The 18,724-nt window shown below is 40.7% G+C and overlaps 1 protein-coding gene across 9 annotated transcripts in view; it reads right to left on the bottom strand.

Annotated features, from left to right (window-relative positions):
• ARHGAP26 (Rho GTPase activating protein 26) overlaps positions 1 to 18,724 on the bottom strand; it is a 458,221-nt gene that overhangs the window by 155,803 nt on the left and 283,694 nt on the right. For all 9 annotated transcript variants that reach the window (XM_063706839.1, XM_055389277.2, XM_063706842.1 and 6 more), the window contains exons 15-17: positions 18,553 to 18,640; positions 16,993 to 17,051; positions 15,342 to 15,447 (exon numbers count right to left, since the gene is read on the bottom strand). In XM_063706839.1, coding sequence (XP_063562909.1) covers positions 15,342 to 15,447; positions 16,993 to 17,051; positions 18,553 to 18,640 — 253 coding nt within the window. The remainder of the gene's footprint in view (positions 1 to 15,341; positions 15,448 to 16,992; positions 17,052 to 18,552; positions 18,641 to 18,724) is intronic.

Genomic DNA, 18,724 nt, shown 5'->3' with positions numbered 1-18,724 from the left:
GTTTGCCTTAAGTTTCAGCTAAGATCAGATTTAACCATTATTAAAACAATTTCTTCTTTAAATTCTATTTTTTTAATGGACAAATTATAATTGTACATATTCATGGGGTACATAGTGATGTTCTGCTACACATAATGTATGGTGATCAGACCAGGGTAATCAGCATATCCATCACCTCAAACATTCATTGTTAATGTTCAATATCCTCCTACTGGCTGTTTGAAACTATTTATAGTCATCCTAGAGTAGTATAAAATACTAGACTATATTTCTCCTATCTAGCTGTAATTTTGTATCCTTTAACAAATCCTTCCCTATCTTCCCTTCTCCCTACTCTTACCAGTCTCTAGTAACTTCTTTTTTCACTTTTTACTTCTATGTATTCTCTTCTACTTTTTACTTCTATGAGATCGACCTTTTTTAGTTTCCACATGAGTGAGAACATGCAGTATTTAACTTTGTTTCTTCACTTAGTATAATGTTCTTCAGTTCCACCCATGTTGCTGCAAATGACAGGATTTCATTCTTTCTTATGGCTGAACAGTATTCCATTGTGTATATATACATGCCACATATTATCCATTCATCTGCTGCTGGACACATAGGTTGGTACCATATTTTGGTTATCATGAATAGTGGTGCAGCTGTCTCTTCAATGTAATGATGTCCTTTCCTTTGGAATAGTTTCCAGTAGTGGGACTGCTGGATCATGTTGTTGTATTTTCAGTTTTTAAAGAAACCTCCATACTGCTTTCCACAGTGGCTGTACTATGGAAAACATTCCCATCAATAGTGTATAAGACCTCCCTTTTCTCCCCATTCTCTCCAGCATTTATTTTTTTGCCTTTCTGATAATAGTCATCCTAGAGATGATACCTCACTGTGGTTTTAATTTTCATTTCCCTGATGATTAGTGACATTGAACATGTTTTCATATATTTGCAGGCCATCTGTCTTCTTTTGAGAAATGCCTGTTCAGATCACTTGCCCATTTTGTATTGGGATTTTTTTTTCCTGTTGAGATGTTTGAGTTCCTTGTATATAATAGATCAGATAAGTAGTTTGCAAACATTTTCTCCCATTCTGTAGGTGTTCTTTTCATTCTATTGTTTTCTTTGTTGTGTAAAAGACTTTTAACAATGGGACTTTGACATCAAATTTTTGTTTGTTTGTTTTTTGAGATGGAGTCTCGTTCTGTCGCCCAGGCTGGAGTGCAGTGGAGTGATCTCGGCTCACTGCAACCTCCCCCTCCCTGGTTCAAGCAATTCCCCTGCCTCAGCCTCCCAAGTGGCTGGGGATTACAGGCGCATGCCACCACGCCTGGCTAATTTTTTTGTAGTAGAGATGGGGTTTCACCATGTTGGCCAGACTGGTCTCGAACCCCTGGCCTCAGGCAATCTGCCCGCCTCAGCCTCCCAAAGTGCTGGGATTACAGGCATGAGCCACCACTCCTGGGCCACGTTTATTTTTGCTTCTACTGACTGTGCTTTTAAGGTCTTATTCATAAAATCTTTTCCCAGAAAAATGTCCTGAAGCATTTCCCCTGTGTTTTCTTCTAGTAGTTTCATTGTTTTGGGTCCTACATTTAGGACTTTGATCCATTTTGAGTTGATTTTTGTACAGAGTGAGAGGTGGTGGTCTAGCTTCATTCTTCTGCATGTGGATTATCCAGTTTTCCCAGTACCATTTATTGAAGAGATTATCCTTTCCCCAGTAAGTATTCTTGGCACCTTTGTCAAAAATAAACTGGCTGGAGATGTGTAGATTCATTTATGGATTCTCTATTCTGTTCCATTTGGTCTATGGGCCTGCTTTTATGCCAGTACCATGCTGCTTTGGTTACTACAGCTTCGTAGTATATTTTGAGGTCGGGTAGTGTGATACCTCTAGCTTTGTTCTTTCTCAGGACTGCTTTTGCTATTCAGATTAATTTAGGGGTTCTCTATTCTGTTCCATTGGTCTATGGGCCTGCTTTTATGCCAGTACCATGCTGCTTTGGTTACTACAGCTGTGTAGTATATATTTTGAGGTTGGGTAGTGTGATACCACTAGCTTTGTTCTTTCTCAGGACTGCTTTTGCTATTCACGGTCTTTTGTGGTCCCATATAAGTTTTAGGACTTTTTATTTCTATTTTTGTGAAGAATGTCCCTGTTTTTTTGTTTTTTGTTTTTTTTTCTGAGATAGTGTCTTGCTCTGTCACCCAGACTGGAGTGCAGTGGCACAATCTTGGCTCACTGCAACCTCCGCCTCCCCAGTTTAAGTGATTCTCCTGCCTCAGCCTCCCAAGAGTAGCTGGGACTACAGGTGCACACCACCATGCCTGGCTAATTTTTGTATTTTTAGTAGAAATGGGGCTTCACCATGTTAGCCAGGCTGGTCTGGAACTCCTGACCTCAGGTGATCCATCCATCTCGGCCTCCCAAAGTGCTGGGATTATAGGCATAAGCCCCTTCACCTGGCCTGTCCTTGGTATTTCGATAGGGATTGCACTGAATCTGTAGATTGCTTTGGGTAGTACTGTCATTTTAACGATATTAATTTTTCTGATCCATGAGCATGGGGTGTCTTTCCATTTGTTTGTATTCTCTTCAATTTCTGTCATCAGTGTTTTGTAGTTTCTCTAGTAGAAGTTTTCAATCGTCTTAGTTAAATTTATGCGTAGGTACGTGCCTATTTATGTCAAGAGTCACTATATATTAATAACATAACAAAGAAGGGATAATCTACATGTTTGCCAGTGTTCTTTGATTCATTAACAATCTGGCTAGGGCTGGGGAGAATGACCTTGTAGGACAGACAACATTTGGAAGGGAAGCTCATAACTAGGTAGCATGCAAAGCAGTTTAAGTGGCAGTTCTATTATGAAGGGAAATGTAGTTCTTAAAGTAGCAAAATGGCAAGACTATCTTTTAATACAGAGAACAAGAAAACCTGACTAACCACCTAGCCTGAGAGGCATATTTGACATGGGAACCCCCCCCCCATTTGCCTGGTGACTTAAAAAAAACAGGTTTAAATGTGCTGGATTCTGAGGACTGGTGAACCAAGAAGCTACCATCGGCACTCCACCAAACACCACTGGAGACAATTCTGGGCCCAGGAGACATCTGAAGACATGCTGTGAAGGGAGCCCAGGCCTTTGGGAAGTGCTAGCTCATGAAAAAACAGAATCAGGCTTCTGGGGAACCAAGCTGTGTAACCAAGTATTAGGAAAATATCTGAATGCTGTTTGCTGTTTTGTATTTATTATGATGATGGTCTTATCTTCCACATAATGATGCATAATAGGGCTATTGAGGCACTTACAAGATCCATCACAGAGTTAAAATTTGTACCAAGACCTGAAACTTCTAATATAAAACAGGAATTCTCTAAGGCAAAAAACTGAATTTCAGCAAGCACAACTCCTATAAACAGCTGACATTTTTACTTGTTTGGCATCTTTGGAATGATGGCATCCAATTTTTCCTTGGAAAATTTCCAGTTGGATGTCTTTCTCCCATTACATGTGGTCCTATCAAGAAAGACAGGTGAGTCCCCAACTACCGCCTTAGTACAGATGTGGGAACCTTACCCAGGAGAGACCATTATAACTCTTTTTACTAGAAATATTAACCTGCAGTAGATTCACAAGGGGACAAAGGTAGTTGGAACTGAGACATCATAAAGGTAGTGCTTGAAAAGGGCTACCCATGAGTTACCTGGATATTTTCCACTCATTCACTTATTCAACAAATATTTATTGAGCAGTGCAAGCACTGATCTAGTTGCTAAGGATACAGTAGTGTAGAGCAGACAGCAATTGCCAACCTCGTGGAGCTTACATTTCAGGGAGAAGAAAACAACGAGTAAACAAATCAAATATATAGTATATTAGATACTGACATGGTTATGGGAAAAAATTAAGCAATTCTAGTAGGTAGGGAGTGAAGGAGCTGAAGACTGCAATCTTAAAACAATCGAGGAATACCTCATTGGGAAGGAGAGAGGATGGCAGGAGGGGAGATGAGGTCTGAGGCCTGAAGGACAGAGTCCTGGGGCACAGCAAACAGTACTGAGAAGCAGAAGTCATGGAGGCAGGAGGAAAACCAGGAGAGTATGGTGTCCTGGAAGCCAAGTGAAGAAAGCTTATCAAGGAGGAGAGAGTGGGAATCTGTGTTAAATCCTTCAGAGCAATTAAGGAAGGGAACACTGAAATTGATTCAGCAACATGAGGTCATCAGCAATACTGATAATGAGGCATTTCAGTGGACTAGTGTGCATAAAAAGCCTGAGGTTCAAGAAAGAATGAGTGGGAAGAGAGGATTGGGAACAGCAAGCACAGACAACTATTTGAGTTCTTCTGGGAAGAGCACAGAAAAATGGGATAGTACCTACAAGGGGATATGTGATTGAGAAAGATTCTTTGTAGTTGTTGCTTTTTCCTTTCTCATGTTTCAAAGGATTGCATAAATTACAACATGCTTATGTGCTGATGGGAAAGATTTAGTAGAGACAGAAAAGTTAATGGCATAGAAGAAAGAGGGAGAAACTACTGAAGCACCCAAGTCCTTACAGATCCAACGGGGAGTCAATCGGCTCTAGTGTCCCAGGAAAGGGAATGCCTTTAGGTAGGAGCACTGGGTTCCCCTGTCGCACAAGAGAGATGGCAGAAACAGGCACAGGTGTGGATATTGTGGTGGTAGCTTGTAGAAGTTCTCTTCTGATTGTATCTATTTTCGCTGTGGAATGAAAAGCAACATCTGAGATGATCATCTAGAAGAGTCTTCTCTTCTAGAAATGGCCTAGAGAAACATAGTAGGATGCCAGGTACCACAAGGGCTCTTGAGGTTGCTTTGCGATGTCTGATGGTTCAATTCTACTTTCCATTACGTGATTGACCCAGGAGCCTTTCAATAAATTTTATTCCTTTTATTTTTTATTTTATTTCTTGAGACAAGGTGTTGCTCTCTCACCCAGGCTGAAGTGTAGTGGCACGGTCTTGGCTCACTGCAACCTCTGCCTCCCTGGGCTCAAGCGATTCTCGTACCTCAGCCTCCCAAGTAGCTGGGACTACAGGCAAATGCCACCACACCCAGGTAATTTTTGTATTTTTAGTAGAGATGGGGTTTCACCATGTTGGCCAGGCTGGTCTCAAACTCCCGGCCTCAAGTGATCTGCCTGCTTTGGCCTCCCCAAGTGCTGGAATTACAGGCATGAGCCACTGCTCTTGGACCCTGTTTTTATTTTTTAAATTAGCCACAGCTGACATCTGTTGCTTACAGCCAAAGAATTAATATACAAACTGATTTTTGAGGCCTAGGGTGCCCCATTTTCTCATGGAATATCTGACTTTAATAAAATAGTGACCCTATTCTACCCAATTCTAGGTATCTCCAAGTACATAGCAAGACCTGCTTGCAATACACCAACAAGACCCAACATTTTGTGTTCCTTTACCGCCTACTGAAGAGAATGAAGAATAGTGACTTATAATACCAAATTGGAAACACGAAATAAATCAGGATGCTAAACAGCTGGAAGAAAAACTTTCCTGTGTATGTGTGGAAGCAGAAAAGACTGATACCAAAATTCAAACCCCCTGAACTTTTGTTCAAGCCCTTTCTTGGACTGAAACTGCAAAAGTGAAAAAATATCTACCAAAACAGAATGAAGCTGAATATAGGCATGACCTTCTTTAGAGTATAGATTAATACTTCAATACAGATTTCAGTAACTCGGGAAAGGAAATCCATGTGAAGACTGCTCCCAGGGGGAAACTGGAAGGTCAAGAGGGCCGTTTTCACAGTGGATGGTCATGTTTAATCTGGGAATGGCATCTGAGAGGGCAGTCAAACTGAGTAAAACAGAAGGAAAGTCAGACTCTCCCACAAAGGGAAACATCTCAAAGATCACAAAGATGAGTGGAAATTTCCAGACCATGCAGACAAAGATGAGTCTTCATGATATAACGCGCCATCCTCCTCCAGGAAATTAAGAGTTATTAAACTCTAGCAAAGACAGCTGCATCGGAGATGAAATCAGCCTTGCGACACCAAGAAGCAGAAGCGGGAGGGGGAGGGGCAGAGGAGGGGGAGGGGGAGGTAACCTCCATGGAAATCAGCCCTACATGGCTTGTTCCTTCAAACAGGTGCACCACCCCACAGAGCATTTGAATCACGAAGAGCCCTGATATTCACAGGGAAGTGTGAGACTTGCAATAAGGTAGGACCTGAAACCAGATATGAACAGCTCTTTCTCCCAGCTGGCCCTGTGCTGGCTCATCTTCTGCTAGGAAGGGAGAGATGCTCAGCCCTTTGGGCCAAATGCACACAAACTGCCAAGAAAACACAAGCAAGGCAAAAATAAACACATGCACACACAGAAATCTCCCAAGTGGACAAGAGCTGTGTGTGCTATGTTTTTAGCATCCAGCCCTAAGGGTTTTGCTTGCCAATAACAAAACTATGAAGAAAGCCCCATCTAGTCAGCAAGAACGACTTATTTTGGTTTCAACAATTGCCCCAATTTCCCATACCCTAAAGCCAGCTCTATCATCTTCTTTCTCCCGTTCCCGGATTTCTCCAACAGATTGTAGAAATTAACATTTATGGAAGGTGTGCTATGTGCCAGGCACTCTTCTAAGAACTTTGTGTAGATTAATTTAATCTGCACAACTCTAAAAGCGTGGGCACTATTACTGTATTACTTTAGGTTTTCCAGAAAGAAGAGACTTGAAGTATAGTCACGCATCGCTTAACAATGGAGATATGCTGAGAAATATGTCATTAGGCAATTTCATTGCTGTGTGAACATCATAGAGTGCATTTGCACAAACCCAGATAGATGGTCGAGCCTGCTGCACACCTAGGCTCTGTGGTATAGCCTATTGCTCCTCGGCTACAAACCCACACAGCATGTTTGTACTGAACACTGTAGGCAACTGTGACACAATGGGAAGTATTTGTGCATCTAAACATAGCTAAACATAGAAACTATAGAGTCAAAACATGATACAATCTTAAGGGACCACTGTCATATATGTGGTTCATCGTTGATAGACACATTGTTATGTGGCGCATGACTGTACATAAAGGCTTACCTGACACTACTTTACCAGGGGATTCTTGGGGGAATGAGGCGGAGAAGAGAAGCTAGACCCCACCTGGTTCAAGCACTAACACAATTGCTCAATCTCTTGAGACCATCTTCAAAGAGGCTGTTGAACTATTGCTTCTGAGATACTCAGCTCCCTTCTCCCACTGGCCAAAGGTTTTCCCCTCAGAGTTTTTTTAACTTCCCCTTGTCCCAGCGTATCTGTGTGTGAATGCCATTTTGTGTCATGCCTCCCCACGGTGGGAGGTAAGAAACGCAGGCATGAGGCTCCAGGCTACCAGGCTGCACTTGCAGGAAGGGCAGCGGAGCCCACACAGAAGTGGTCATCTCAGTGGTGGCTGCAATACAAACAGGAGAAGCCAAGAAAACCTGAAGTGCTAAGTTAAAACTTTCTGATACAATTATTATCATCTTTTTCAGATTAGGAAACTCAGGCAGAGAGAAATAATTCACATGCAAGGTTACATAAGAGATGAGATCAAAATCAGGCAGTTTGGCTACAGAATGTTCTCTCTTCACCACTGTGCTCTTATGCCCCACGGATTAACTTCATATACGTAGAAGTCTGCCAGCTGCCACTTTTCAGCCACAATTGTTCTGAAGAGCTGGTGAGTAACCAGTCAATGTAAGAACATAAGTATCGCAGATAACACTCATGATGCAATTCAAAGAGGATGTAGCGAGAGGACTCCAGTGCCCAAAACAGTGTGAGCGAATCAATTTATCCACCACCACTCAGCCAAAAAGAGAGGCATTTCATGAAGAACACGCTCCCAAGGCCAATGTATAAGAAATCTAAGCTCTGTTAGGATTAGCAAGGAAGAAACTGAGTCATGTTCATGTTTGCTGATACTCTCTCACTTTTATAATACTCCCGAAATTAAAGGCGGCACCAAGTAAGAAAAACAGAGTGTCTTCCTCCCACTCCTCCCTTAATTTGGGAGGGGATTCCATGGACTCAGAAAAGGAAGAGATGAATCAGAAAACAGGAAATTTATTGAGAAAATAAATCCAAACATAAGTGGAACAACTCAAAACAAACAAGAGACCCAAATCAAAGGAGCTCTAAGACTGCTGAACATTAACAGCTTGAAGTCAAGCATTTCCCCTTTCAGAATGGGCGTTACATGTGATGTGAAAGATTTAGTTCCTTGAATTCAGAAATGTTGTTGGGTTTTTTAAGGCAAAAAATTTAAACTGAACTGATATCTTTCTTTCTCCTATCTCTAAAGGCTACAAAGCCACAGAACAGACAAATTCTTGGGTTGAAAGTAAGCAAAGGTCTGGCGGTGAGGCTAAATAATGTTGAGCTCTGATTTCTTCCTTTCCATTTCCATTAATTTAAAGTGCTAAGTTGTCTGTTTGCTTTAAAATATGTCGTTGTGCTCTGTGCAATGTCCCTTTAAATAGATTTTCCTTTGACTCTGCCAAAAATAGCTGGAGAAGGTCCTTTGAGAATCCCATTCTTAGTCTTAAAAAAAATGCACTCTTCTTCCTGCCCCATACCCATAAATAGGCCAGGAAGCGGTATCACTCACTTCTTTCATGGACCTCCCATCTATCAGAAATAATAAATCTTTCAGGAGAAAAAAAAAAAAAAGAGCCAGTCAAGGAAGTAACTCCCTTAGCCCATTTCTGCTTGCTCATTTATGTGATTCACCAAACATCGAGCTCCTCTTTTGGCATAAGCCAATAGGTAGGCAAGGATTGAAAACCCAAATGCCTACAACACGGCCAGGCAGGTAGGAGACCTGAATGAAGTAGGCCGGGAGCAAGAGACAACAGGGACTGTTAGGAACTAAGGCAAACTGGAGAAGGCACACCCTGGGGGATAGGGTGTGGCTTCTACTCAGCTCCAGCCAATTGTCAGTGGTGAGATACGAATTTTTCAAGTAAAATCGCCCCCTTTAAAGATGTTGGAAACCTGTTCAAAGTTTCAAAACAGTAATGTGTAGGATACCACCACCACCAAACACATGTGTGGGCTGCTCTGGCCATGGGCTTCGTTTGTAACTTCTAGGTAAGAAACAAAGACAAGGGAGACAGACTGCCCATCCCCTGAGAGCTTAAGATGTCACAGGAGGGAGAGATACATACCTGGGCAAACTGTCCCACCAGGTGGAATGTGATACATGCTAAAAGAGACGAACAAGCAAAGGCTGTGGGAGCTCAGGAAAGCAAGAGGGCACTTGTGGCAGGAAGGATTCTTGTTGGCAGTGACATTTGAGCTGCAGCTAGAAGAATGAGGTAGCCTTTGGCAGGCAGAGGCTGGGGAGGGGCCATTCCAGACAGGAGAAAATGAACTGCAAAAGGTAAAAAGATGGAGCAGGGAGGTGGGTATTTGAGAAGCGGTCAAGAGACTCTTCATGCATTTGCCCAACAAATATTCATGAGCGTCTATTGTGTGCCATGCAGTAGGAACAGGATGGTGATCATGAGAAACAGACACAAGATGAAACTGCAAATTCCAAAAACGTCTGGTCCAGACAGGGCTTTGGAGGCCATTTCCAGGGTTTTATCTTAAGAGCAATGGGGAAGCTGCCTTTGAAGTTTTTTTAAGCAGGGGAATCACATGCTGAGATTTGCAGTTTTCAAAGTTCCCTGGAAGCACAACATGCACTCTGCGGACTGGAGAGGAGCCAGAGCTCCACCAGCCAGAGCAACGGGGAGGAGGCCTTCGCAAGCAGCGTGGGAAAGACACAATGGCAGCTTGGACTACAGGAGTACTGATGGAGACAGAGAAAAGTAGACAGATTCAAGAGATAGAAAAGGGTTAAAATCACTAGAACTCTGGGTTCCCGGTGGGAGTCAGTGAGGGAAAAGCCCGATGGGACTGGAGAATGGGGTCAGTGTGGCTGCGTGGGGGTATCAGGCCATACCACCAGTGGCCCAGCAGCCAAGCAATCCTGCACTGGCAGCACTGCGGTGTTCAGTGGTTACTAGAGAGAACAAAGGTTCCGGAGCCAGGGTGTATGGCTGAGGGAAGGCAGCCAGAGAAACTCACAGGAGCTTTCCATCTAAGCCATCATCACAAAATACTGTTTTCTTTAAATGTGTTTTGTAAAATTCTACGGCTATTTTATTTGGACTAGTGTTGATGGCAAATGAATAACTAGCTCTTCTCATGTTTAACAGCTCATTGGTAAGTTAAATCTTATCTTCCAGACTTGGGATGGAAAAAGAAGGAATATTAGAGTATCTAAAATGTGCTTATGTTAAGTCTTAATGTTCACTTTCTTTTATTTTGAACCCTTCTTAAGAACTTCAAGGAATGCTACTGAACCACTAGGGCTCATCCTCCTTGGTGCCAATGCCTGGCAAGACTTTTTTTTATAACCACAAGCATTTGTACATGAACCCAATTCACTGTTTCTAGATCATTAAAGAAATATGAATACATCCTTTTTGATTTGCAGAGATGCCTGGAAGTACTCAGACTCAAGTCACAGGAACCAAAAAAAAAAAAAAAAACCCAAGCTACAACATGCTTAATTCTTGATAATTCTGCCAACAGAGTCTACATATTTTGATAAGGTCTCACTTGTATGCCAAGCATTTTCCCCACAATATTCCTTTATAATCCCAGTGATCTACAGAATTTTGTCCATTTTGGAAAGTCACAACATATAACAGATGATCAAAATAAACATTAGACAATTGGGTAATGAAAAGAACACATAGGGAATCAGCAAGAGGCAATGGAGTAAAGTCAATTTTGCCCTCTTCATTACCCTCTCTTACCTCACACCAGCTAAAATCTTGTAATTTAGTGCCTATGTGCCCACACTGCAGATGTACTCATCTCTCCTCCAAAAATTGGTCTTTTTTGTCCTATATATCTTGATTGTGTTAGCACACCATGCAATAGACTTAATACTCTCTGTTGAATGTGATTTACCAAGACTACTTGCCGTAGACACCGTGGGCTGTCTTTATTCTGTCAAAGCTCTGCCTTTATTCTGATATCCAATCCTCCCACAAGTGGCTCAGATAAATCCTGTTGGGTGGAAAATAATCATGGTAGTCCTCAATGACTGCTCTGGACCAATGAGATGTGACATAAAGTGTGCTGGAAGATGTCTGGGAAAAGTATTATCCTAGCCCTTAAAAAGGGACTCAGAGAAGAAATAATGCCTTTTCTGCTTCTGGACAAGCACTAACATGCAAGGACATAATAAAGTATGCTGGGACTCTGCGAGGAGCTAGCCAACACAAGACGCTGGCTGAGCAGGAACATGAAAATAACCTGAGTCCTTCATGAGCTGAGAAACTAACCAACTCTCAGGACAGATTCTGTGTCATGACACAACAGATCTCCTTATTGTTTAAGCCATTTTCAATTGGATTTTCTGTTTCTTGCAGCTCAAAGCATCCTAAATGATACCATATCTCTCTGGGGAAGCAAGACAGTGCTCTGCCTCTCCAATGCCCCTGCAACAAAGGAACAGTTGCTCCAAAAAAGGAAAAAGACTCAGGTTTGTTTCTCAATAAGTATTTTGGGAAAACCAGCTGTGAAAAGGTATTTTTAATATCTACTCCTGATGTATGAAGAGTTCTTTGAAATCCTTCCTCACTGCATACACGGTAATAAATCTACAATGAGCCACTACGAATGGTATGTGTGGGGATATACAACATACTTGGAGTCATAATATGTAAACATTAGGAAATTACCATGAAATTAGTCTTTATTACTCATCTACTCTTATTTCCTCTATGATTATAAGAGTGGGACACTTTTCTTGTGTCCTGCTCCACCTGATAAAAATAACAGAATTATACAATTGGAAGAGAAAGAAAACTGAGGCTCAAAGAGGTAGAAAAATTGGCACAAGGATCCACAGCTATCTGGGAACGATTTTTTTCTTGCAAAAGTAAATCATGCAGAACTAAATCATGCAAAAGTAAAAATGCCTTTTGCATGATTTTAAAACAAAAACATTTGTTGAAAACTCAACACAAAGTCAAATTGCAAAGACTTGGAAAGTCAAAACTGGATTTTTAAAAGCTAATTTAATCACGACAATAAAATCTCCCTTCTGAACTCACTGGTTTGAGCTTCTTCTTTCTAATTCTAATATTCGCCTACATCCCAATCCATATTCCTCTCAATATCATTTTTCTCTCTCCTAGAAAATCCATGCATATGGCCCATTCTCTGGGCCAGTGGTTCTTAGATCACTGTTCACATAATAATTACCTGCAAAATAAATCAGAAATGCAGAGTCCCAGGCAGCGAGCCTGACCGAGTAGACCCACAGAGCCCAGAAATGTCAATGTAAACAAGCGCCCCGGGTTATTCTAACCATGCTTTGAGGCACATGACTCCAGACTGTATACTAGATTCCAAGATCCAAACAGAAAACATCTAATTATCATAGTAGATTAAAGCTGAAACTACAAAAATATGTGCATGGTTGCCTATAATTTTTATGTTCCCTCTGAGGTCTGAAACAAATCCAGCATCTCTATGATTTGGATGTACCCTGGTAATCATTTGCTTTAGAGGTTTGGAGTTTTTATCCTTCCCCCCACCCAATACTTTTTTTCCCCTCTGAATGAATTTTTAGCTGGGATTAAATATAAAATGCCTTAAATCTCCCTCTGTGGCTAAGGGAAATCAGTTTTGGAAAATGTTTCAAAAGAGTACTTTAAAAAATATACAATACAAAATGCTTGCCTTTGAACCAGAATTCCGAGATGCACAAGGCAAACAGTAAGTAATAAGAGAAGTAAACACCAGTTTTCCAGCAGAATCAGCCCTGAAACCAAAACTTAGGAAGGAAGCTGACCATTAAGTAAGTAGCCCAGAGGAACAATAGCTCAGGCATAGCCTAGGGTAAGTCTAAACCTGAGAAAACTGGAATTAGACAAACTTCTTGTCCCAAGTTAACTTTCCCTTACTGCTTGATTTTAAAATAAGGACAGTGCTGTAAATGAGAATATAAAGTTTAAGTGGAATCTTAGAACTCCTCTGGATGCCAAAGAATTTTTTCAGACCTAAATAAATACTCTTTACTGGATTCAACACTGCTCATTCATATCCTTCTCCACAGGGACATTTTAAATATAGAGGCTCGAGAGACCAAGAACACAGCACGCTAAGAATTTGAGTCCGCTATAGTCTAATACTAGCTCTAACCAACTCACATTACAGCATGAGAGCTTGTCTACAGGTAGATTTCTTGATAATTAAATGATCAAAACATGCCATAAAACCACAGAAAATCATTCTCAAGTTTCACAGATAAGACAATGCTCAAGAAATGCTATGAAGTAAACAACTCCAAAAATAAAATTGCCTTAAATTGGTTAGAAGGCCAAAAAAACAAAAATGTGTCAAGGTCACAACTGTGATTTGCAAATTCCAGTTTACAACTCTTAGGTTAGTAACAAGGATGGACTGAATGTAATGGGACTGGAGGGGGAAAGGGTGGGAAAAGGAGGAGAAAGTGAGTCATCCAACCAGGAGATGAACAAGTTCAACTGTTCAAGATCTACCTTAAGGGTTTGGTTTTGTTTTTTAAATCCTTTTTTCTTCTTCTTTAAAGAATCCTAACAATCCTAAAGGAAATTTAAAAGTAGGAAAAACGCAACACTGGCTCTGCTGGGTCACCCTTCACTTTTGGTCTCTCTCAGTTCAGTTAAGCTTTCCTTCCAATTGCACAGCTTGAAAAGGCCCATGGCTTTCAGATGGTTCCTAACCCTTCTCCAGCTGCTCTCTGCAGGCCTGAAGGCCTCTTTCAGACCCGATGGCCATGAAGCAGTCATGAGCATCCCCACACATACTAGGCTGGAGGGTGCACCTGGAACCTTCTATGTCTTGGTGTTTGTCCTTCAAGTGTGCAAAGTTTTGCAACTAGATCTAAACCAGCTTCTCTGCTTAACAAACGCCTGACTCTAGGTTGTGTGGAACCAGTACTAAACCGTCATCTCAGAGCATCTGGAGTTACTTTTTAAAGCCCAGTTCCCATTATTTTAAACATGCTTCATCGGGATTCTTTGACACCTTTAGGGCATTCTCCTGTAAACTTGCATGTTATCTGCTCTATTCTTCCTAAGTACTCCTGAACAAGCAGCTCTGATATGGAAAGCCAAGAAAAAAAGTTGGTCAATAACGGAGCAACTGTGGCTTTGCCGAATTCCTTCCCAATAACACACAAGACACTCTTGGCTTCTTGATGGAAATGAGGAAATGGTGGAAATCTTCATGATATATATCACTCTTTTTCCCAAAGGCAATATCAAGTGCTTGACAGAAAGATGAAAACTAACCATCACAATCTCCCTCAGAAGAATATCAACTTATCCCCAAGAAATACCCTAATGGCATAGCAAAGTATGGACTATAAGGGCCAAATTTATAACACATCAGTTCAATAGAATGTAGGGTTTAATAATTTAGGTTAACTGTTATGCTCTCATTCTTTTCTTGTGCTCCAGTCTGCAATCAAGAACATACCATCAAAGTCAACGGAAGGTTAGAACACACACACAAGTAGTGATGAATGCAGCATGGGAAGTCAGCAATGCCATTTGTGAAAGGGTCAAGGAACAGTAAATACACAAATATTCAAAACCATTCCAAGAAAATCAGGTCCCTACTGAATGCTTTGATTATCTCAGACGACAAGTGAGTATTTGCCAAAAATAATTCCTTTATTCTTTATACTTCTTCAAAGGCTTTAATGCATGTAACTTCAAAAATCAATGATCCTTGTAGAAAAAGGGGAGTCTATTATCCATATTAGACAGATGGGGAAACTAAGGAATAGAAAGTTCAGCAGTTTGTTCAGGGCTGGTTAAGCAGCAGGTTAATAACAGAGTCAGCTCTAGAATCCAGTCCTCTTTACTGAAAACCCAAATTCTGTAAACCCACAACATATTTTTGTTTGTTTTTGATGAGCATAAGAACATATAATCCCACAAAATTCTGTGTGGTGACCTGGTATCATGGACAACACACTCCAATTTGCCCTTGATCACCATAGGTAAAATCCCCCTGAAAACTCTGCTTGGTGGCCTGGTTGCATGAGCACTTCCCCAGCATCCTCTGGGAAGGCCATCTGGCATTTGCTGCTGTTCTCCACTGCAATGAACATTTCACACATTTCTTTCCTAAGCCTCCAGCATACCTGATGCAATAGTGGGAGAGAGAAACAAAAGCAGAACTGAGACCAGCTTCACTGCTAAGATAAGAACTTTCAGGGGTAAGAAAAAGGCTAGTAATTGGTCTTAAACCTACTTTGCCAAGTGGTTCATGAGCAGCTGTAACATCTGCCGATTTTTCTCTGGGAGCCGATGAACAAGGCTGTGGATTTCAGAGACCCGAGACTCCTGGTTCTCCAGTTCTGCAAAGGAAGGAGGGAGGTAATATCTTATCAGTGTCACAGCTAAACAACTTCAAGGTTGAAAAATCAAGGGAAACCAAAGGATGAGCGCTAACAGCCCAAGGATTTCTCAAAGATTTACAATCCTGTCTTGTGTGCATACTGCGTGGCCAGCATGACTAGATCTGGAAGTCCTTTTAATGGTGCTTTCTGGAACAGGGTTGCCAAAAAAATTGTCATCAAAAAATCAAAGCCAAGATGATGATGTGATGAAATGGAGCCAGTCAACTGCACACCCAGAGCTGCTCCTGAGAACAAACTCAGGAGTAGCTGGCTCCCTAGAGGGAAGACTTCATTTCAAGGAAGTAAGGAACTTTATGCACTTGTAAAGTGATAAACAAATCTTACATGAACAACATTGCAAGGGTTTCAAATATCAAAATAACACCTTGAGACAGCATCAAAGATATCAAAGGAAATGTCCAGTATCCTCAAGTCACATATGACAACCAGCCTGCTAGAAAGAAAGAAATGGCAGATAAAATATTCAAGTCTTTCTGCCAACTTGTAACCTAAATCATGGCTTGTCACATTCTCTTGGTTGAACCAAGGTAAGTGGCTTTGTTACTCTGGCAAATAGACTGATGGTACTCATCACACCTATTTATAGAACTGATGTGAGGTTTAAGTAGAGAATGGTTGCTATGGGTTTGTAATTTCTCTAGAAAGAAATGACATAAACCCCATCTTCACTCCTGGCTTTCTCCTTCCTGTTTTAAGGGGACAACTATGAGTAGATAAGGACACCAGAACATTAGGTACTACTAAATTAGGCCAGTAGTAGCTACCAGAGTAAATAAATTCTAAAGGCTGAAAGGAACCCGGGAGAGACACAAGTTATCGACATAATAATACTGTGAAGATTCATGCTGGATTTAAATCTGATAGAGAATCTTTCTGCCCCTTTACAAGAGGCCTGACCCATGTAGCCAGAGATTCCAGTATACTTAGAGTAGCTTGCACCTAATCCCTATGTATTTTAATACCAGTAATATGACACCAGGGACCTGGATGATATAGTTGAAGAATGATCAGAAGCTGTAAATGGAAGACATAATGGAAAAGAGGACTGTGAAGTTATATAAATGGTGTCATATTCAGGGAAACATTTCCAATGCTCAATTTAGGTAATGTGCAATGTCTGATTCATTCTGCAAAATGCTACTCAAAGGCTGGAAAAAACCTAAGAAGTTAGAACTCCAATAATCAAAACTAGAAAGGCAAACTTGTTTTTCTCTATCCCTCCAACATCCTCCTCCCCTCAAAAAAAAAAAAAGACTTCTGAAGTTTCTGTCCTCTGCTGTAAATTCAATGTGGTAGAAAAGCCCTTAGCAATCCCTATTTGTTTCATTTTTATTCCATGTTAGAATCTCATGAGTATGTTATGTGGCCAGTTTACGTGCAGAATATGAAGGGTTAGGTAATATTTATTTTGGGATACTGACTCTTCTTTGAAATAGAAAAATCTATTCTCTTCCCCTTAAAACTGAGACAAAAAAGACTTACTTGCTGCTTTGATGAAACTTCTTTGAAACTGGTACATCATGAGTGGTCCTGGAAGCATTCTGGAGGAAAAGGAGATAGGCTAGTCAGCTTAATAATAAGAATAATCATATTCTCTCTAAATAGCAGCCTAGAGACTGACAAACTGTCTTACATTTCTCGAAGACAAAGATCACAGAGAAACAATAACAATGTAGTTTCCCTATTGCAAGGGTTCTGAGATTTCACCCAAAATGTTTATTCTCTCTCTTTCTTAAATGAATAGATACAACTATGTTTCATTGTCAACACTAAAATAGTGCTAATGCAAGAGTCTAACACAAACTAAGAGATTTCCTTTTCAGTCAGTGACTCATCTATCAACAACAGCATTTTAAGATGTGTCTGAGAAACAGGCAACTAACTACATATTTGCAAGTCTTGATCTTCCCAGCGGCTTGTTGCTAGAATCAATTCATCTAGAAACACTATAAAAGATTTTTGTAGGTGTTGTGGTGGTGAATTCACTATGGAGTATTGCTCCAGAATGCTAGAACCCCTAACATTAGGTATGATATAAACAAATTTTACCTGCTGGGGTATGAGTATGTTTAACCATAAACTTGAGGGTTTTTTCCTGATAGTTCAAATAAGAAACTTCTCAATAGGACTATACATTATTCTTGGCTCAGATTTTATTCTCATTGGGTCCCTTAATTCGACTCCTAGTTTTAGTTAACACTTACATTATATCTTACTCTTGACTCTAATTACCCAATAGCCAATAAAATCTACATCAGCAATTCCTTTTCTGTGGCCTCCTTCCTTTGCTTTCCAGCCAATTGCATCTTCAAAAAATCTGCACAGAGACTTATGCTATTTCTGATGACCATTCCCCTCTCCTTTTAAGACTAGATCCCACCTTTTTTGGTAAGAACTATGGTATTCCTGTCCTTCAAGTCCAGCATAAATATTTTGGTCTATTCATGAAACTAAGATGCAGGCAGCTGGTCAATAACCCAACCTTTAATAATGAAAGGAGGCATAGAGAGGGTACAGTAATATCATATATAAATGATACAACGAAAATAGTCTCTGCAGGGAAATAATATTGTCCAGTGTAAGGGAAGGAGTCAAAAAGGAGTTCCATTAAGTTCTCATTTTTAAGAACCATTGTCAGCAATGTACTCTGTGTAAAGTATGAAACTATCAAAATACATGAGGTATGTAATCATGCATTCTTAACAGAATATGATTCATGATTCCTTGTTTTCTTAACAGATTATTCAGGGACTTCGGGGAAGACCCCATTTTAGGTTCTGTTCATGGCTAATTATCACAATACTTCTCATATAGAACAAAGTTTCCTAAATCACTCAGGGTGTCATTGCACAAAGGCAACCCATCAACTATGGATGATTTACGATTGGTTTGACCAGCTGAGCTAAACGCACCCACACAGAAGCTGTTTCCACATCTCAAACACCCACCCGACAGCTCTCCGGAGTCTGAAAATAAAACTGCTTTCTTCCTGATTGCATGATAACTAGCTGGCACTCTGCCTTGCAAATGGAAAGTCCCTACCTTAGGTAGGTCTTCAGAGCACTAGTGATGGTCTTTATCTCCCATTCAGCACAGATATCTGTTTCTGTCTCAGAAGCAGTCTTGGGGTCTAAAATGAAGAAAAGACAATACATAAAGCACAGCATAAAATGGAACTAATAAATAAGCACACATAAAGACATCCAATCTTGCT

Source organism: Gorilla gorilla, chromosome 4, assembly GCF_029281585.2.
Source record: "Gorilla gorilla gorilla isolate KB3781 chromosome 4, NHGRI_mGorGor1-v2.1_pri, whole genome shotgun sequence".
NCBI classification, from domain to species: domain Eukaryota; kingdom Metazoa; phylum Chordata; class Mammalia; order Primates; family Hominidae; genus Gorilla; species Gorilla gorilla.
The sequence above is the reverse complement of the archived record's forward strand: the minus strand, read 5'-3'. Positions and strand labels throughout refer to the sequence as shown.